This window comes from Cygnus olor, chromosome 21 (assembly GCF_009769625.2).
Source record: "Cygnus olor isolate bCygOlo1 chromosome 21, bCygOlo1.pri.v2, whole genome shotgun sequence".
Classification (NCBI taxonomy): domain Eukaryota; kingdom Metazoa; phylum Chordata; class Aves; order Anseriformes; family Anatidae; genus Cygnus; species Cygnus olor.
In genome coordinates, this window is record NC_049189.1 from 3642189 (window position 1) to 3663085 (window position 20897).

Consider the following 20897-nt stretch of genomic DNA (forward strand, 5'->3'; position numbering starts at 1 on the left):
GGCCTCCACACGGCTGACTTTCAAAACAGCCTCTTCCTTGCAGAGTTCATTAACCCTTCACGGCTGGGCAAAGCAGCCGGGCATCCTTGCGGGGACACCTGCCGGAAAACCCCAGTGTTTTATGCGGGGGCACTTCTGCAAGTTCCCTTCCCTCTCCAACAGCAAAGCCACGTCCCAGTGACTGCTGGCAGCCCCCCAAAACCACAGCCAACAGCAACAACTGGTGTTTTTTTCAGGAAAAGCTAGGATTCCTCCTAAGAGCCGTGCCTAACGCGATTGGCGCTGTGACCAGCAACGTGCTGTTCCCCCCGGCGTGTTTGCTCTAAATAAAACCTTACAGCTCTAAACCTTACAGCTCTAAACCTTACAGCTGCCCCCCTCCTGCTGCCACCAGTCCTGCTGGGCGCATGGGGCCGGCGGCTCCCCAAACCCCCGGGGCTCTGCTCCCAGGAGGGGCAGAAGCAGCCGGGCTCCAGCCTTTTGCAGCACCGCAGTCATTTATAGAAGCCCAGGACTGAGCCTAGGGAGCCGTGAGGAGGAGGGCAGGGCAGCAGCCAGGCGTGCTGCGGCTGCTCTGCACCATCGGGGCTTTGCCGCAGGGGTAGGCTCACGCATGCATGGGAAAATTCCCCTCCGGGCCCCCACGGGACGTGGTTACCCCTTGCCACGCAGCTTCTCCTTGCCCTTTTCACCCCCCCCCCCCCCGCCTCTCCTCAGACTGCCATGAAATGGGTTTGGCATTTGCCCCCCTAGCCAGCAGTGAGTGGCAGCAGCTCGTGGAGGCAGATCTGAGCCTTCCCTGCCGCCGCATGGGGCCAGGCAGCAGCTCCTGCCCCCGGGCAGGAGGCGTGTGACAGCTGGAGGTAAGGGAGGATGGCTCTCGGCTGGTTTTCGTTTCCACTGCAGGGGAAAGCTGTCAGCAGCGCTGGAGATCGGGACTCCCGGGGAGCCCCAAGTGGAATTTGAAGGCAGAGAGGGGTGTAAATCAGTCTGTCTTAAAGCCCCCGTGCCTCGGGCTGGGCTTTTCCCAGCGGGCTCCAGCACCACCAGCATCTTTGCCTTGGTTTTGCTGTGGGGAGGACAGTCCCAGCCCAGCACCCTCTGCACGGGGCAGTGCTACCTGTCTCCGTGCTCGTGGGGCCAGGGAAGGGAGAAGAAAGGATGCAGAAGACGGGATCCTGTATTCAAGAAAACATCTTTATTGTACATGTTGGCTCGTATTGCTTGTATCCCCTCCCCAGTCCCACGTAGTGCAAAAAATTCAGAGAAACAGAGTTCCACATAAATAAGTCAGATAACTTACAGAGAAATCAGTGACGACGGGTTGACATGGCTAGACGGGGTCTGCCCACCGGGATGGCCAAGCAAACCCCTGCCCCGTGCGGGGTCGGGGCTCCGACCACCCCGGCCGTCCCCCTGCAACCCCCAGGGGGGTCGGTGGGCGAAGCACATCAACACAGCCAGCCCGGAGCCGCCCCTCAGCCGGGGGAAATTCACGTGGGAAACGGCACGAGGGACGTTTGGGGCGAGACGCCACTGAACTAAAACCGGCAGAGGGTCGGGACGGTTCTCCTCCCCGCTCGGACAGGGTACTACGCACAGACGGACACACACACAGACGCACATCCCCGCCGAGGCAAGGGGTGTGCAGCACCAATTCCAGCCCCGGGATCGCCCCGGGGCAGATGCTGACACCTCGTGTCCACACAGTGTGGGTTGGGGTGCTCTGGACCCCCGCAAGCTGCTGGGGAACGATTTCGCCCTTTCTCTCCTCCGTTTCCCGTTAGGGGAAAGCCGTGAGCACCTGCATAGTTAGGACGTCAGACACAAAAGGCTCCCTCCTCCCCAGGGTTCTGCACAGCAGGCTCCGTGGTGGTATTGCTCAGGACCCAACCGGAGGGTGACGGGAGTCACGCTGCCCTTTTCCCTGACCCTCAGGAGGCAGGGCAGCATTGCACACCTTTTCTAGCGTAAATTGCAAGGGATTGAAGCTCTCCTTACCCCATTCCTTACGCTGGCCTCAGCGTCCCAGCACCAGCCCCTTTCTGAGACTACCGTGAGGCTTTCGGGCTGCTCCTCCTGTATAGGGGACCCTAAAGCCCAGCGCACCTTGAATGTGCTGGCTGAAACGAGCCCAGCAAAAGACTCAAATCCTGATGTTGCTTACAGGAACGGGAAGAAAAGGATCGAGACCTCTCTCACGCACACTCGCACGCACACCAATGCGGATTTCACTAATTCATCAGTACTGCACACAAAGCAGATTAATGCCACCACTTCTGGCAGCCCTACAGCCGTGCTGCCCAAGAGGCAACCTGCGAGAGCCTCCTGGCCACTTACAGGGCGTAAATCTCCAGGAAGAGGAGAGCTGCTGAGCTGGGGCTGGCTCCAGCAGAGTCTTGGGAAGTGGCAGGGGAACAAAAGGCGGATTTCAAGTCTGTTCTGAGAAACAAAACGTCCTCCTCAGCCCGAGAAGCCCAGACTGTCTTGTGGGAGAGGCCAGGGGGAGAAGCAGTCTAGATTTTCAGGAGCAGCTGGTAATTTCAGGTGTCCAACTTTAGGCACTGTAAATGGGCTTGTAAAACATGCAGGCACCTGTCCAGGAGAAATCAGATCGCGGGACAAATCGCCTTAAGTTGGGGAGTCTCCAGCTCTCTTTCCACCCCAAGGAGAAGAGAAAGCAGGAAATCCCACGCCACTTGAAAACTTAGGCCAGGCACCATCACAAGTGAGATGTGAACTCTGTAAACGGGGAACAAGAAGGAGCGGGGGCACACGGCTGAAGGCATTAAGTCTAAAACAAACAAACAGTCAGAGCATGTTCCGATGCCCCATGCGAACACCGCTGAGGTACCAGGGGTTGAGTCTCTCCCCTGTAACGCGCACACCCTGCAGCACACGCATCGAAATCGCATCCTAAGCAACCGCCCAGGAGGTCCCACGGCACAGGCGGGTCTGGAAGGACAGGCTTGTGATTTACAGTGCTAATTTATTCAACCTTTAGTTAAAGTGGCTGCTTAATTGCCAGGGAGTTGCTAATTGCACATGGTCCCTTCCATGCTGCTTTCGCTGTACATATGGTATCTCACACATGCACACACACCCACACATCTTTAGAGAACGTCTTCCAGGACACAGTCATCATCTCATCAACAATTAAGAAAAGTAATTGCATCCCTTCTGCTGCCTTAAAAGCAGATGGGATGGGGAATACCGGGAGAGGCGTAAAAATAAAAGGATATGAAGTAATTAAAATTAAAATACTGGCACTCAAATTAAAAAAGGTGAAAAATTAACACCCAAAAAAAAGTAACACCAGGCAACCCTCCTCGTTCAGAAGGCTGGACCGTTCTCCTTCAAGAACCGAGACCCTCCCCATGAACCCAGAACCTGCTTTGCAGAGAGGGGAGCAGCAGCCAGGCCGATCTGTTCCCACCAGACCGTGCACCAGGAGCACGCGCGGGGAGCAGGCAGCCACACGGCCACTTGAACCTGGGACATCGACCTGGGCACGATGCAAACAAGTCCAATCCACCCGTCTGGGGCCGCCCCAAAGGGACGGGCAGTTGGGATCCTTGGGAATGAGGTTGGGCCAGCTGAGCCTGGAAACCCCGAGGGATGTGGATGCTGCATCCAGCTTTGTCTCCAAACTTCGCCTCCTCCAGGCCCTGTCCCTTCGCTGGGCTTCAGTCATTCGTTTATTTTAAGGCATCAATTAGACACCATTGAGAACCATGCGGTGGCCTCAGAGTCTTTAACAGTGCACGATAGGCTTGGTAAAGAGTTTGGCTACAGTGACATTCAGAGGAGCGCTTGCACACTCGGCCGTGTCCCTGGGAGGAGCGCCGCCCACCTCTGCCACCCAACGGGACTCCGGGGAGCCTCCACGGCTGGCTGTGCTCGCCCGTGCGGCACCGGCCGGATCGTCTGAATCCGAGAAGCAGCAATGATTTCGAGATTCCCCTCCCCAAAGGAAAATACGCACCCCTCGGGAGGGCGGTGAGATGAGTCTGTGGACGGGGCGGAGAGTACTTCCTCTCCTCGCCCCCTGGAAGGAGGGTGCTCCCCCGGGAAGCACATTTCTGACCGCCGTGAGGGTCCCATGCGTGCACCGAGAGCGGGGACGGCTCCGGGGTCCCTGGGGGTGCCGGGGCTGGAGGTGGCACCCGGTGCCTTCGCTCTCCTCCTATAACGACCGGCTGCCCCGCGGGGCGGGCCACGGCGGCCGGGTGCTCCGCCAGGCGCCCCTGTCCCCTTGAGGTAGGGCAGGTCCTGATCCTTTGTCAAAGGCTCGTCGAAGACACCGAGAGGGTGGGCGAGGAAGGGGGTGGGAAGTTGAGCAGTTCCAGCACCGCCACCCCCACGCTGCTGCGGCGGGTGAACATGCAGGAGGCTGCCACCCACTTGTTGGTGCGCGGGTTGTACTTCTCGATGGAGTTCAGGCTGGAGCTCCCGTCGTTGCCACCCACGGCGTACAGCCAGCCGTCCATGGCCACCAGGTCGTGGGTGCTCCTGGAAGGACCGTGCAGAGACCACAGGGGTGTGAGGCTCCAGCGCAGCACACGCGGGGTGCGGGGGAGCTCTGCCACCCCACAAAAGGGGGTGCCCAGCCTCACAAATGCCCCATGAAAAGAAACTCTGCGTTCATGGCAGAGGGAAGTGCAGAGCTTTGAGTCCTTCCCCTCACTCCGATATCCAATTCCCACCGCAGAAGTGCCATTCCTAAGTAACAGGAGCCTAAAATTCTTGGACCTCCAAGCCTAAAATCCTCCCGCAGCCAAGCGACATCTACGTGGCCTCAGCCAGCTGCACCACCTGAATCTGTACAGCCATGCAGAGAGCCGGGAATAAATCCCTCAGCAGACAATGCCTGCTGCAGAATGTCCCTCCTGGCACACACGCACACCCCTAAATCCCCCGCAGAGCAGCAGGACGCGTGGGTTGCCTTTGTGCAGCAAGCACGGAGCCAGCCAGCTGCAGGGCCGGCCAGCCCCTGGGGCACGCTCTGCGGCGCGCCGCTCGCCGTGCCAAGTGCGGCAAAGCTCTCGGAGGGACGAGCTCCTGGCCCCGAGCTCCTTACCTGCGGATGTTCATGGGCGCCACGCTCTCCCACGTGTTGGTTTTGGGGTTGTAGCGCTCCACGGAGTTCAGGCAGCTGGTCCCGTCGTTGCCGCCGGCCACGTAGAGCATCCCCTCCAGCACGGCCACCCCTGCGCTGCTCCGGCGGCTCAGCATGTTGGCAATGGGCGTCCAGGTGTTGACCTGGGAAGGGGAAATGTTTGCTCGTGAGCCACCAGTACAAGCCATCTTCCCCTCACCCCTGCTCTACCCACGCTGAGTTAACAGCCCTCCCCCCAGAAAACGCTTTTGGCAGGACCCCAGCTCTTCCCCCTTCATCCAAAGAGCTCAGGGCAACGGGCGAGCGAGGAGCAGCCCTCCCACTATTGCTATTTGGAGCAGAGGCCACGAGCTGCTTGCAGAGCCCCGGCAGCAGCGAGCTGGATTGCAGCACCGCTGGCTGCCATCTCAGCCCCAGCCCCACGGGGCCAAGCCGGCTCTCCAGCTCGGCTGCAGGCAGACAACAGCACGCTGCCCGCACGAGCTGCAAGCTAACTGTGAGCCTCCCCTCGTCCCTTGCAAAAACCATTCTGGGGGCATCGCAGAGATGCTGTGGGACGATGGAGGGTGGAGATCTCCGCTGCACGGGTTTGGTTTGCTCCTGCTGAAGGAGAGAGGCAAATTATCGCTATCCACAGCTCCCACGGGGAAGGTTTTTCTCCCCCTCTCCCAGCTAAGCACCTGGGAGGACTGTGAACGCAGGGTTCTGGGACATTCCTGCGGCTCCAGAGGAGCTATCAAACAAACCCAAAGTTTGCAAATGAAACAAATCTCCAGCAGGAAGAAGTGCGAGGCCCCAGGAGAGACCTCTGCCGACAGGCTCGGGAAAGCACAGCCCCAGCTGGCAGGAGCCCTGCCACCCCCTGAGCAGAGCTCTGTGCCAGGCCACCAGGCATGTCACAGCCGAACCAGGCATGGGGACGGAGCTGTGGCTATTTCAAACCTCTACGAGGCACGGCTGTGGCTTTACGGCTCACAGAAAACCTCCAGGACCTCCTCTTTGATCTTTTTGCAGCTCTGCAGCCTGCTGTAACGGAGCTGTGAGCCCCCAGCCCCAACACGTGTCCCCAGCCCCAACACGTGTCCCCAGCCGACTGCTATCCCTGCTAAGTGCCCTGGGTGAGCACGCAGCAAAAACCTCGGGCTGGAAGCTGGGAGACGTGAATGAGAACCGTTCTTCCTAGAGAAGCTGAGCTGGCCTAGGGGCACTGAGGATACGGAGGGATCCGGTGGTTAAAAACCTCAAAGAGAGATCTCGGAGGTGGGTGCAGGCTCATTTGCTCTGGGCTGCCCCCACGGATGCTCTGCCCCTGCAGAGGAGCTGGACAAGGGGTTGCTATTGCCCCATTTCACGGCTGTGCACGGGGACGTGCCACCAAGGAGGCGGGCAGGTCTGTGCTGCCCACGTTCAGCTGGGCACCCCTTCTGCTCCCCTCTCACCGCAATACTTCGCTAGGACGTGGTCACATCTTAAACTACAGCAACTATCTGCTCCAAAACCACGCACAGCAGATCTCTCGCCCTCTACTACACCCTTCAGCAGCTCGTGTGGCCCTTCTCTTTCCGCGGGGCCCCGTCAGACACCCACCAGGAGGGGAGAAAGAAAACAGGTTACCAGGCACGCTTTCTCTCGGATTTACCTGGGGCTCATACTTTTCTACCGTGGCTAAGTGGGACGAGCTGTCATATCCCCCAACAGCATAGAGGTTGCCTTCTGCAAAGACAGTCAGACACACGCAGGAATCAGCTGAAGCCCCCCAGTCCCCGCATAATCCCCCCTAAACGTCGCATGGGGTGGCCCCGTGGGTGCCCCCCGCTCCCCAGGGGGCTCGCACGGCTCCCCCCTGCCTTGCAGCACGGAGCCCTGTGAAATATTCATCGGGCAATCTCTCAGCCCCGCCGCAAGCTTCCCAAAGAGCTCGTCCGCCTGCTGCTTCCCGAGCTCCTCGTTACGGGAGCTGCAAGTGCTCCCCGCCAGAGCCACGGGATATTTTTAGCAGCGGAGGCTGGAGCAGGGGAAAGCCAATAAAGGCCGTGGCCGGCGGCGTGCGAGCTGGTGATGGAGGGGAGGGAGCCTCTTGAGTCAGCACCGAGAGCTGGAAGCAGAGAACGAGGCAGGGGAGAGGTGCCGGAGGACGTCTTGCAGCAGATGCCGGGATAAAGGGGAGCAGAGTGCTGCCCTGGCATCCCCACGGGGGTCCAGCTCAGGGGGGGAGTGGTATTTGCATTAACCCCAGAGCTGCACTAAGTAATGAGGTGGCCGCTTCTCCCACTACATCCTCCTTAAGGGCAGAAGTCACTCGGCGGAGCCATGAGACATCGTGGCACGGCACCCCCAGCAGAGACAGGTTTGACCCCACGCTACTGCTTGGATCGTCAGTAAGGGAACTGCCCCCTTGTCAAAAGGGAAAACTCATAAGGTGTCCTCTTCCCTTCTAGGGATGGGTGATCGTCCGCAGCCAGCCCTCGTGCTCCAAGCTAGAAGTGAGCACAAAGGAGCTGAGGAACAAGTCGTGGGGGCACTGGGTCCCCTGGGGAGCTGCCAGAATGTGCTGGAACCCAGCTACGAGGGAGGCTGAGGAGGAAGGCAAAGGCAGGGAGCACGTCAGGACATAGCAGAGGGACGGCTGGGTTACCCGCACCCGCAGCCAGGGAACCTGCGGAAGGCGAGGCAGCGACTAGAACAGAAGAACATCAAAAGGAACCACCCAGAAACGCAAGAGACGGTCTGCACAGAAGCCAGGTCCTCGTGCCATCACCCACCTAGCGTTGCCACCCGGACGTAGCGTCTCCTGGTGCTCATGGCAGCGATGGATGTCCAGGTGCCTGTCAGAGGGTCGTACCGCTCTGCGCTGCAGCAGGCAGGGACACAGGAACACAAGGTGTGACGCTGGCAAAGCCCAGGTCAAAGCCCCTTGACACAGCCTCGTGGGCAGCTCCCCAGAAAGCTTGGGAAAAAGGGAGGGGAAAAACGGAGGGGAGAACTAACAAAGGTCACGGGCTGTGGTGGCAGAGGGCTACGGGGTGCTTTTCCCCTGGGCCGAAGACACTGGAAGGCCGAGCTGGATTGCAAGAAATCTACGCCAGGGCCAGGCTTTCTGTCAGGAGCAGACAGTGGGGGCTCCCCAGGCACCCAGCGCCACGGACAGTGCATGCAAGAGCAACGGAGGAGCCCGCAGCAGGGCGATCCCCTACCTGTTCAGGCACGAGGCCCCATCGTAACCCCCAGCAGCATAGAGAAGCCCGTGAAGCGCCGCTACGCCCAGGCAGCTCCTCCTGGTGCCCATGGACACCTCGGGCTGCCAGGAATTGGTGACGGGGTCGTAGGACTCCACCGTGGCCAGATCAGAGGTCCCGTCGTAACTGCAGGGGGAAAAAAAAAAAACAGAGGACGTGTGAGAGGCTGGGAAGCCTGGGTGTGCGCTGGAGAAACCCAGGGCCTGGATCCCCGGCACCACCCCAGCTTCCTCCAAAGCTGAGAGCACCAAAGCACCTGCTGAGAGCACAGACGGCTCTGCGCAGAGGTGGCGACAGCCCCCTCCTTGATCCCCCCGCCCTCCTTACCCGCCCACGGCGTACAGCTTGTTCCCGATGGCAGCCACGCCGACCCTGGCCCTGCGCGTCGACATGGAGGCCACCATGTGCCACCGGTCCGTCCGCGTGTCGTAGGCCTCGCAGTCCCCGTGGATGGCGAACAGGCTCCCCCCACCTGCGCATGGGACGGCAAAGCAGAGCACACAACAGTCCCAAGGCCCTGGGAAGTGGGTTTGCACGGCTATCCGCACGCGGAAGGGGCAATCCCCTCCCTGGTGGTGCCTTACCCACAGCGAACAGCACGGTGCTGGCCCCCTCGCAGCGCCGTGGCCTCGTCCTGCTGTTGCTGAGGACCCCTCGCTGCTCCGGCATGAGGTGGTACTTGAGGGCTTCGATCAGCAGGTCCTTGCACTCCGAGTGGTGCCGCACCAGCAGCTCCGTGTCCACGTTGCTCATCAGGAAGTCCCGGCTCAGCAAGGGCAGCCGCACGCACTTCATGAGCTGAAGGGAGAGGGGTCGTATCCCATCAGTGGGGCGGGAAGGATTTGGCTACTGTAGCCCCCATGCCACCCCCACAAACCCTGGCACACCGACAAGGCTGTTCCTGCGTGGAGGTGGCATCCTGCTCGCTTGGCAGCTGGTGGCAAAGGGCAGCACAGCCAGCAATTCTGCCTTACTGCCCCTGCAGGGCTAGGAGCCCTCAGCCCCGTGGGACACGTCCCTCATCCTCTTCCAGCACTCATCCTATGAGCAGTGACGCTCGCCATGGGGCTGCAGAGCCCTCCCGCACCCAGCGTGCCCATGGCAGGAGGCTCCAAGGTGCAGAGACACAGGCACGAGTTGAAAGAAGTCTCTGATTACGTTTGCCTGAGATTCTTGTTTGAGAACGCATGGGAAAGCTCACAAAGTCTGCAGGCGGGGCTGATCCCCCTCTGCTGCCCACACCCTGCCCGGTGCCGGGGCCACCCTGCCCCCTGGCCACCCCGCAGCTTCCTCCAGCCCCGTTCCCACCCCGACAGACGCTGGGAGCTGGCGGGTTGAACCCAGCAGACTCCCTCACCCTGGGGACATGCTGCCTTCTGCTGTCCACATCGTGCTTGACCCAGCTGAGCACAGCCCGGTACACCTCCTCCTCCGACGGCACGTTGAGGCTGTCACTGGAAATGAGGTCCAGCACCTGCAGAGAGGGATGGAAAAGGCAGGTGTCAGCCGGCACAGCGCAGGAGCAAGGGGTTCATTCCCACAGGCAGGTGAGTGGCCAGCGGAACAGCGCTGGCAGAGGCAGAGAGCAGCCCCCTGCAGATGCTGGTGGCCGAGGGGTGCACAGCCACCGGATGAAGGATCCGCAGGGCAGCTGGGTCCCCGCTGGCAGGCAGGTGCAGCTCCCCCTCCTTGCAGCACGGGTGCGGAGCCAGCTCTGCCCTCGGCCACCCTCCTTGGCTCGTTCCCCCCCTTCTGTGTCTGAAGCCGCTGCAGTGCCTGACACTTCCAATAAGCATCAGTGAGCTCAGGCAGACGGCTCTGCCCGCACGCGTCCCTTCAATATTTCATGGGAGGGAGCCAGGTGCCCTGGCTGTTCCCAGCAGGCTCGCTTCGCCTGCCAAAGGATGACAGAGCTGGAGCAGGTGGAGAAATGCTCCCTCCCCTCTGCCCTGAGGACGGACAGAGGGAGATGTGTCCCTTGTGCTCCCGGGCAGAGGGCAGTGCACCCAGAGCTCACGTGGCGAGCACCAGCACCAGCAATTATCCCCCCTGCTAGCCTCCCGTCCCTATTTCACAGGGGATTAAGCTCGCTCTCTGACGGCACTCCTCCACGTATCGTTTCCCCGTCAAACAGAAAGGACCAAAGCACGGATTCTGGCTACATTTCCCTGCCAAACCCTGTCCCCTCTCTGTGGGCCCCTTGGGCTCCTGGCTGTGCCTTCCGGGACAGAGCAAGAAAAGCCTCGCCAGGCCCACACCTTCACGTCTCCAGCAGGACCTCACCTGTTTGAGGGGCAGCAACATGAACTCCTCTGTCTTGGACACCTCCACGAAGTGCTGGAGGACGTACTTGTGGGCAGACTTGAGGAGGTCGCTGCAGGAGTGCGTGTCGGCAAAGCCCCGGATCCCCAGGCAGTTGGATGGGTCGAGCTGGCTCAGGAGGAACTTGCAGCAAGCATCCCGCACGCCGTTGAGCTGAAGCAGGCTGGCAGCGGGAAGAAGTGTCTGGCAGTGGAAAAGAATGGGGAAAAAGGGAGTTTCCAGGGCAAGGAAACACCATTTTCACCCTTGTCCCACTGCAGGTCAATGGCAGAACAGGTTTACTGAGCGGCTTCATGCACAAAAGCACATAGAGGACAGAGTATTCTCTGTTTCCAACAGGACTGAGTTTAAGAAGAGCCAAGAAGGACACCCACGATACCCCAAAGGGCTAGGAAATGGCAGGAGAATGGCAGATGCTCGGGACTAGAGCTGCCCATTGCCATATTGCTTTAAGGAAGCAGTTGCAGAAACCACATCTCCGGGCTCAGGAGGGCAGAGGAACTCCCTGACCACTGCTAAACGCGGGTGGCATCACAGAACAACAGCTGAAAGTCCCGAGCAGAGGGCGAGAAGATCCCCAGGAGGTAAGCCTCATACAGAATGGCTTTGTGGAGAGGGTGGATTTGGGGAGGCTCCTACCTGCACGTTGCCCTCGCCCACCACGATCTCAGCCGTGTAAGCGTACTGCACCAGCTGCTCCAGGGCCTGCGGGTCGATGTCGTGCAGCGTGACGTGGGTCTGGCGGCTCTCACTCATCTCATCTGGGGCAACACACGAACAAAGTCCCTCAGCGGGAGGGAGCAGACTTGGCTGTATATGGAACAAGCCACATCCACAGCCCGGCATCACGGCCACGGAAGGTCTCCTGCCCACTTCTCCGCGGGGAGAAGCAGCAGGGAATGGGGTCCACGTCTGCAGGACGGGCATCAAGACACCTGGGAAGGGGATTACGGGCAAACTGCCGCACGGAAGGGAGCCAAATGAGGAATGCACTTGCTCACCGAGATGATACACAGGCATCATCCTTCCACAAGGCAGGAGCAGGGCAGAAAGGGAAGGGGATTGTGAAGAGCTGGGATACCGTGCCACGGAGAAGAGAGGAAGACTACTTGCTTGTGAACATGGCGTGGAAGTATGGGCTGCAGGACGCCAGCACCACCTTGTGGGCCTTGATCTCCTTGGTGCCCACGTGCAGCACGATGTCGCAGAGCAGCCCGCGCTGCCGCATGCGGTTCATGCACACGAAGGCGTCGTGGTAGTGCCGCTTGGAGTTGTGCGAGATGCTGTGGCCGTCGCGGTTGAGGAGCTGCACGCCGCCTTCCATGGCTGCGGGTGGTGGAGGGTGGGATCTCCCTTCTCGGCGTCACTGATGGGGGGAGAAACAAAGCATTACCCAGAACAGCTCTAGACCCTGACGATTCCCATGGGTCCTCCTCAAAGACCCCAAGCAAGACCAGCTCCTGCCAGGGAAACAGCACCCTGCTCCTAAGCAATGGGGAGGGGACGGTCCCTGGAGGGACACGAGTCGTGCAAGGTGATGCTGAGGTTCTTCGCTGCTCTGTGGCAGCGCTGACACCCACTGCTTCCCTGCCGTGCTCATCTCTGGATCAATATCCTCCTCCCCGCCTTCAGAAGGGCACTGCTCTGTGTATGTGACCCCGCTGGGTTTCCGCGAAGTTACACCGCCTCCAAATCAGCCTGACCGTGTGCATCTCCGTCCCATCATCAGCACTGATCTCAGAAGTCCCACCAGGGCTTGCCAGCCTTGCATTGGTCAAGCACGTTTTTAAATCAACCACTCGAGACAGCGAACACGACAACCTGGACCAGACTGAACAAGTAACAACCAGGGAATGCCGTGTTCCCAGATGCAAGGGGGGCGTTATGGACCACAGCCCTCTGAGCGGTGCTTGATCTCTTCCTGCTTCCAGAAGATGCCAGGAGGTTTGCAATGCACCTGCCTTCAGAAGGTAAGCCCAAAGAGCTGCCCAAAAACAATTCGGGAGGACGAGGCAGAGGGCAAAGGCAATCGTAGCACAGAGCTGCACAGCCCCAGCACAGAACCCTGCAGATTTGGGGATTGGTTCTCTCTTTTTTTTTTATATTTCAAGCCTCTTTTTGGACAAAGACTGAGCTTTCCTTTACGGGAACAGGGGACACACGCTTTAACGTGCTGGTCTCACTCCCCCCACGTGTCCTCTAACCAGGCACATCCAACCCCAAGGCTGCCCCGGACCATCCTGCCGCAGCTCCGGTCCCAATGGGCAGCGGGGGCAAAGCAGAGCCCCGAGCCCCCCTGCACCGTCCCCGGCTGATGTTGTCCTTCCAGCAGTTGGCCCTGGGCTTCGGGCAGTGCTCGTTTGACGAGGAGGATGGGACGGACAGACAGCAAAGGACAGAGACACCGACCGAGTGGCCAGGACCCGATGCAGAGCTCAGCCTGTGCGCACGCCTCTGGGCACGCGGGGAGCAGCAGCGTGAGCTTGCTGAGCTCTCAGAAAACAAAAAAATGCCTAAACAAGGGCATTTATTTGTGCAAAGATTTTTTTTTTTTTTTTTCTCCTTTCCGTGCCGTGAGCATCTAGGCTCCTGCCTGCGTTTCGAAAGGCATTTGGCTGCCTCCCTGCCCAGCGGCACCCAAAGGCGAGCTGGGGGAGTGGGGAGGGAAGAAGAGAGCAGCAGGAGGGAGCCGGGGGAGGCAGCAGGAGAAAAAAGGCAGCTGGGAGGAAGAAAGCCAGCGTGCTGCGCTCGTCGCCTGCCCCCGCATCCCTGCGGCGAGAGAATCCCCTCCGCCTCCCTGCTCCTCGCGACACCTCCACGTCGCCAGCCGCGCTCAGCCTAAAAATAGAAGCCCACCACGCTGTGCCTGCTCAGCCACGAAAGCAGCCATCTATTCATTTTTAAATAGCAGTTGTATCACGTACTAGAGTCTGGGGGAGGGAAAAAGATGAATAAACAGCTTTTCTGAGCAGGAGGGAGGCCTGCGATGCCCTCTTCTCCTCGCATCACCAGTGCGATATGAGATTCCCCACCGCAGTGACAGCGAGGAGGATTCATGGGCACACAGCGAATGCTTCCCAGCAGTGAGAGCAGGATGCTGCTGTGCCCTTGAAAGGGAAGAAGATCCCAAGCGTTAACCGGCCTTCCCCTCCCGAGCCCCTCAGCTGAGCTTTCAGAAAGCTGCGACGTCCCCGGGGCACCCCATTTGCGCCAGGTAACACGCGCGGGCACCGGGCCGAGAGGTGCCTGCACGAAGGCCCTTCGGCATCTCTCCGGGCCCAGCAGCTCCCTTCCCAGACCTGGTTTAGTGGCAGAGAACAGACACCGCTTCTCCTTTATTCCCCTTCCTAGCCGCAAGCCCGATCCTCTGTGCGATACCCCACCGAGCACACTGCTCCCCATCGCTACGGCAGCGGTGCCCCAGCTGTAACCGAGAGCCCCCCCGAGCACTGCGAGGGCACAGGGCAGGAGAGGAGAGGCGAGCGGGGAGCTGGGATTGCTGCTCGGCGTGCTGGCAGGCTCGTGAGGACGCTGTGCCTCCCCAGGCGGGCTGGAGGGCAGCGCACGAGGCGGCTCCAGCAGCGGGGAGAGAGGGCGCGGCGGGCTGAAGGTTACCGCGATGCCGCTGCATCTCCAGCTCCGGCCATCAGATGCATTTCCAAGGAGGGTCGGAAGTCCTGGGCTCTCTTCCCAGCCCTGCCACTGAGTCATTGCGTGACTTTGGGCAAGTACAAACGCAGGCAGTGACAAGGGGGACGTTATCTTTCCCTGCAGTGAGCCTCCGAAGAGCTCAGTGAAGCCCCACCGGTGCCCCCCTCGCCCCTGCTGCCCCGTGCAGCGCCAGCTACGAAGCGACCGAGCAGGGAGCAGCGCCCGAGGGAGATCCCATCCCAGCCACCCCAGTGCCACCGGGATCCCGAGAGCATCCCCAGCCCACGGGACGGTCCCTCCCTTAGGGTTTGCACAGGGAAACAGCTCCTGCAGAGCCTCCCCGCCTCCTGGCTGCGTGCATCAGCGCACGCAGAGGTGAATCACGACAAACCCTAGGAGGCTGATTTGCTGTGCCAGGGGGCCCTCGAGCAAGGTGCCTTGCCTAGGAGCACCGCAGAGGCTCACACTCGCGTTTAAAATGCCAGAAAATCACCAGCCAGGACCACCTTACGTGATAAAAACGCCGAGCTCTGCAGGGTTACCGAAGCAGGCAGGCTGGCAGCTGATGCCCTGCTCCACGGGTTGCGCCCCGCAGGCACCGTGGGGAAGGGTCCGCATCCCAAAACGTGGAGACCACCGGCACGGGTCTGGCTTAAGGCTTGCAGTGGGTACAGAGCCCCTGTCCTCCTTCTGCTCTGAAATGACTCGCTCCCGTCAGAGCTCTTCTGCTTCAACCAGCCAGGATAAAATCAGTGGGGGGAAAAAGGGAGAGGGCGCCCCACCGCTGCTCCCGCTGCTCGCCGAGCTCCCAGCCTCGCCGGCAGCACTAACTATTCCTCATTTCCTTGTGAAACCTCGTTCCCAGGAAATGAAGGGCTGCGAGCCCGGCGAAGATATAATTAACGGGGAACGGCGCCTGGACCACGAGAGACAGGGAGGCAGTGTCCAGGGCTCCGGCGGGGGGGAAGGAAACACAAGCCCACTTTTGTGGAGCACGCGGCAGGCTGGGCGCACGTGTTCCGCAGCGGCTGTAACGGATGCGGTGGCCGACTTGTAATAACTCCTAGGTTACGACAGAATTAAAAAAAAAAATAAAATAAAATAAAAAAAAAAAAGAAGGCGTTTGTTTGGCTCCTATGCGACAGAGCGCGGCCGTGCATAACGGCTCCGCTAATTAATGCAAATGATCCCTGCCCAGAGGGAGGCCTGTTCTCTCCGCACAAAAAAAAAATAAATAAAAAAATAACGTGTTTTGCCGCGAGTGAAGAGAAGCGCGCTGAGCAATAAACAGGGAACTGAGCATCCTCCCGGGAGAAGCTCGGAGGCTGCCCTTTCCCCAGGAAGGCCCTGCAGAAAGGCTTCTTGTTGGCGGCCCTGGATGGAGATTTTATGCCCGCCGGGCCAGCGAGGAGACATCCTGTGCAGCTGGCCGGGTGCTGGGGACAAGGTGCCGCACCCTCCTCTTAAGGCATGATATTCCCTGAGGCCTGACGCGCTTTATGCCCAAATCCATCCCTCCTACGTGTGCCCTGTCCCTCATATCCCCGTGCCCCTTCTCTGGGAAACCAGCCCCACAGCCCTGGGGAGGAAGGAGCTGGCGGCGGGGTCAGAAAGAAAGGATTGCTGCTTCCGAGTGCATTCTCCTCTCCCCTACACCATCCCTCGGAATTTTTATTTGTAGCCCCTCCGAGAGGGCTCCCAGGCTGTTCCCAGCAGCAGCCTCCTGCATGCAGCACTCAGCAAGGAGCCCGGACACCCAGCACGTGGTAAAACTCGGGGAAAGGGATCAGGGACCCCCCAAAAGGGGGCACGGGGAACCCCTGGGTGTGCACAGCATCGCGAGCAGCTTCTTCTTCCCCCTCCTGGAGCAGGGAGAGGATGTGCTCCTGTGCTCCCGGGGACCGCTCCTTCCCTTCAGCAGTCATAAGACACGACCAGCTGAGCCGGCAGTAACAATAGCTGCCGTTGTGCTGCCGCAAAGTGAGAGCACCACGGGGGCACGGACCAGCACCCAGACATCCAGCTGGGAACGCTGCCGGCCCGCCCGCAAATTTTCCCCTTCCTCGGGGCTTTGTGGAAGTCCCGTTAGGCGCAGGGCTCCTCCGCGCTGAGCCAGCCCTTTTGGAGAATCCCCTCCGTGGCTCTGAAGCCTCTGAAGAGAAGCTTTAGGATGACTAGCGGTATTTTTGCATCAGTAATCCTCTTGCAGCAGGCGCCTCTGAGACGCCGGGGCTGTTTTCACAAGCTACAGCAGACGGACTCCCCCTGCCCTTCCTGCCCCAACTCGGGTATCCCAAATTTCCTGCTCCTTTCCGAGGTCCTGGCGCTGCTGATTACAAAATATAACCGCATGCCCACCTCCCCCGCTCCCTTCTCTGCAACAAACACAACCGAAGCGGGCTGGAAATCCTCCAGTCGTTAAACACCCGGGGCTGAGACGCAAAGCAGGCACTAAACCTGGGCGCTTGTCCCCAGAAAGGGCCGTCCCATCACAGACAGAAACCCCCGCGCCCTCGGTTAGAAATTCACTCCGTCCTCCCTCCGCCTGCGTCCCGGGAGCCTGAGCAGACACCGAGAGCACGCAGCAGCTCGTGTTCAGTCCTTTTACCCAAGGCTAATCGGGTGCTCAGCCCAGCAGAGCCCACGTTACGATGGTGAGGAAGCAGAGGGCCCTGACGGCTCAGCACCAGCTGCTCCGAGCTGCGGATCCAGCCACCACGACTGATTTACGGCAGTAAATACCTATAAAATAAACCCATGCAGAGGTCAGGACTGCAACTACCGACGGAAATACGACCTAACGGGGCAAGGAGCTGGCATCCTGGCACCAGCTCTGCCTCGGGAGGGACCAGCGATGGGGAAGCTGGAGGGTTCTGGCAGCCAGACCGAGGGCTCGGATGCCTCGTGCCCCTCTCCCAGCTCCCGATGAGCGCCGTGGAGGGCAGGAGCGCGGCCAGAACACAGGGCTGTGATAAACTGCAAGGACAGACAGCTGCTATGAGCATGCACATCAATCCCAATCCCTTCACCCTCCCCTCCCCTCCCTCCGGGGCTGGCTGTGGCACCCGCTGTCGGCACACACACACGCGTCCACCTCCTGTCCCCGAAACCCTCACGCCGTGGATCCTGCGACCGGTGGAATAAATCTGCCGAGAGCCAGCCTGCAGGGGCACCACAGGCAGCGCTGAGTCTGCAGGGCTGAGAATCCCCGGCTCTCAGTAGGGTGGTTTTTTTCTTTTTTTTTTTTTTTTTTAATGAATTAGGCATAACTGACACGCACTGAATCCTCCTGTCTAGACATCTGCAGAGAAGTGACAAGCTGCCAGAGAGGATGTGGAGCCTTGGCAAGGGGGTGGGGAGGGCAGGGGCGAAGCGCACACGATTGCCAGCTCTCCAGCACAGGCAGAGCGCTGGCTTCAGGCAAAGAAGGGCATTCAGCACATTGACCTAGTCAGTGCCTTTCAGCAGCTCAGCGGGCTGTAATCAATAGGTTCTGGTGCACACGGAAGGCTGGAGGTCTCCTCTAATTGAAGCTTCTCTTCCCATTTCTCCCGGGGTGTTTTGTCTGGGAACCCAGCACAAAGTTGCTCCCAGTTATCCCAGTCCATCATCAGAAGCAAATTTGCTCAGAGAAGGGGGTGCAAGGCAGAACCTCAGCGCCAGGATATTCCCATAACTGAAAGAGAAAGGTTTTTAGCCCAGCTCGCCTGGTGCCTACCTGGGCAAACACCCTTCTCATGCACCCTCTTCAACTCTTCCTGCAGACAGCTCCCACTGCAGCCTTCGCCTTCAGCGCCTTGCAGAGAGGGGATGGCAGCAGCTCCAAGCAGGACCGCGCGGTTGAGGGACGTAGGGGCGTCTGTGCTAACGTTTGGGTCACACCAAGCGATTGGGTGTGAGGGCCAGGACCTGAAGAGTTTTGGCTTCCCATACTGGGAAGAAACAAGAAATGGAAAGTCAATTGTAAAGATGCCTCGAGATGCTCAGCAAAATGTGCAGGTCTCCAGCTGCAGCGAGGCCAGGCAGCAGTTCCTACAGCCCAGCACAAAGCACCCCAAAATCCAAACAAAATCTAAGCCCTCTGCTTCCACCAAGGGCTGGAAACGTCCTAATTGCCCCTTCCTAGCATCCCTCCGCAGAAAAGGGAGAGAAGCTGCTGTCAGACCAGGTGCTATATCATGGCCCAAGCAGTGTCACACCTCCACACGTGGGCATGGAGCAAGTCTCCAGGCAGCAAAGAGCGCTAATTAACAGCTGCTTAAGCACTGCCCATCAGTGTGGTACTGCTGACCTCCTCTGTGAGGCACATCTCCGTCCCCACCTCGTTTTTCAGGCAGGTGAGCAGAGACGAGACCGGAGCTCGGGGCACCCGGAGGCAGCCCTCTGGAGCCCTCGTGTCCTTGCCACTTGTGGGAGAGGGATGCAAAATGGTTCCTCCTGGGCAGGTGTTTGTGGGACAGAGGATGTTCAGCCTAAAGCAGGGCCGGGGAGAGATGGAAGCAAGGTGGGGATGCAGGAGAGGCCAGGAGACCGGGCATCATGGGCGAGGAGCCATCTCTGACTGAACCAGGTCAGGTCTGAGGTAGAGACCAGGGAAAACTCCCCAAAACCACTCGCTGGGGAAGCTGTGAAGGACCAGCCATCACGCAGGGTCCCAGAAGCTGGGAACTGGAGCCGAAGAAGCTCAAATTCCTGCCCGTGACGGGTTGCATCCTGCACGGCAGGCAGTGGGGCCTGCGGGCCGGACACTCAGGGGGAGGCCTCCCCTGCCTCTGGGGCTGGAGACAAAGCGACGGGACCTGAGGAAATACAGGAGCCAGAGCTCAGACTTGAGCCAGGCTGTGTGATTTTTGGGCTGCTGGGCCTGCAATGGACCGAAGCAAGACCAGAAGAGGCCCCCCAGCAGACCTGCGGCCTTCAGGGCACGCCTCCTCGAGCCCCAGGCTGGTGCTGAGGACAGCAAGGATGGAGGGCACGAGGTGGGCTGGGAAGAGAGGTTTCTTTGCCACCAAGCTGCCCTTGGCCGACAGAAGGGACGACCAGGGACCTTCCTTGTAACCCCAGGCACGAAGGAGCGACTCCATTCGGATCCTGGACTACCAAGCCAAGAGGTTGGGCTACTGCCACCCCTGCCGGCTCCCGCTTTGCTCTGATTTGGATGCTGCTTGCTTGGTGAGCTCTCAGGGAGGAAATTCACATCTTTACACCCAAGACACCCACGTTACTGCCTCGTTGAAGACATCTCCACCAGACGCTCCCGGATCAGGAGGGAAACTTCCACGGAGGTGATCGCTTGGCTGTAGCGCCCCTAACCACGAGGCCTTCGTGCCACAGCAGCACACCGGGGCCGGGGTGCCTGCAGCACCTCCATGCCCCCGTCCTTGTCCAGCAGCACAAGTTCTCCTCCGAACATCCTTCTTGTCTGCCAGCAGAAGCGATGGCCGGGATTACTTTTAAGAAAACCCTACCTGAGCCCCCAAAAAAATTAAGATAGCAGATAACCTTCCCACGTGGGGTCCGTGCAGCATGGAGGAACCAGAGTCCGAAGGCACATGAGCTTGCCTACAACATCTCGCCTTCCTTACAGCCATCGTTCCTAAAACCAGCGCTGCGATACCCGCTGGGGCCCGAGCCCCTTCTAATTGGGATCGTAACGGACCCGAACGCTGCCACAAACCTGTCGGGGGGTCCCCATCCTTCCTCCCCCCCCCCCCCGCCCCCCCGAGGCTCCCTCCAGCCGACGGTTCTGCTCACCTCCACCAGCCGCCGGCACCCTCCCGGTGCTCCCGGGATGCCCGTGGTGCTGAATCACCCCGGGAGCACCCTGCCCCCTCTCGGGGACTCCCCCGGGATACCGAGACCCCCCAAAAGCCGGGCCACCGTTTGTGCCCCTTCCTGACCCCGCACGGCACCGTGGCCGTGCGGGGAGCGGGGCAGCCCCCGAACACTACCGGGGGGCTGCCGAACCCCCCCCGTCCCCGGTACCGAGCGGCGGTTGCCCCAGGCCCGGGGATGCCGTAGCAGGGAGGACGGCTCCCGCCGCTCACCGCAGAGGCCAAGAGGGAAAAAAAATAAATAAATCCCCAAGCCCGACGCCTCCCCCCCGTTCCCCCGAGGTACCGGGCTTCTCCCGGTGCCCTTCACCGCCCCCCCCACCCCCCCCAGTGATGAGAGGCCGGTGGGTTACCGGGAGCACAGCCGGGATGGCTGCACACGGCGGGGGCGCACCGGATTACCCCCAGCTCCCAGCCCCGCCGCCACCGCCGGTCCCCCGGGGCCGCTGCAGGCTGGGCACGGAGCCGCCGCCGCCGCCAGGCCCCGGGGGGGGGCTCCCCCCACACCCCTCCCGGTCCCGGTGCGGGGGAGCAGGGCCGGTCCCGGTGCTCCCCGCGGCCCCCGGTGCTACTCACGGCTCCCGGTCCGGCCCCGCCGCGCTCCCGGTGCCGGCGCCCGGTGCTGCGGGCTCCGCTCTGCCCGCGCCGGCCCCGCGCCGGGGCGGGGCTGGGGGCGGGGCTGGGGGCGGGGCTCGGCGCCGGGCTGCGGAGGGACCGGGAGGGGGCTCCGCCCGC

General features: G+C 60.5%; 1 protein-coding gene across 12 annotated transcripts; it reads right to left on the bottom strand.

Annotated features, from left to right (window-relative positions):
- Positions 1-1178: 1178 nt before the first annotated feature.
- On the bottom strand, positions 1179-20840 carry KLHL17 (kelch like family member 17). Of its 12 annotated transcripts, none has more exons than XM_040533342.1 (12): positions 20739-20840; positions 11791-12043; positions 11317-11438; positions 10639-10860; positions 9713-9829; positions 8940-9153; positions 8683-8827; positions 8314-8481; positions 7882-7970; positions 6759-6832; positions 5081-5262; positions 1179-4512 (listed from the first exon to the last, which is right to left on the bottom strand). In XM_040533342.1, the coding sequence occupies exons 2-12, from the start codon at positions 11999-12001 to the stop codon at positions 4284-4286; spliced, it is 1773 nt and encodes a 590-aa protein (XP_040389276.1). In that variant the 5' UTR covers positions 12002-12043; positions 20739-20840; the 3' UTR covers positions 1179-4283. The 12 variants fall into 12 exon arrangements, with proteins under 12 accessions (XP_040389276.1, XP_040389269.1, XP_040389268.1 ...); XM_040533335.1 differs by lacking the exon at positions 6759-6832 and adding an exon at positions 17776-18260 and having other exon boundaries at positions 8683-8872; positions 20739-20807; XM_040533340.1 differs by lacking the exon at positions 20739-20840 and adding an exon at positions 5615-5722 and having other exon boundaries at positions 4139-4512; positions 11791-15904.
- Between the last annotated feature and the right edge of the window lie 57 nt (positions 20841-20897).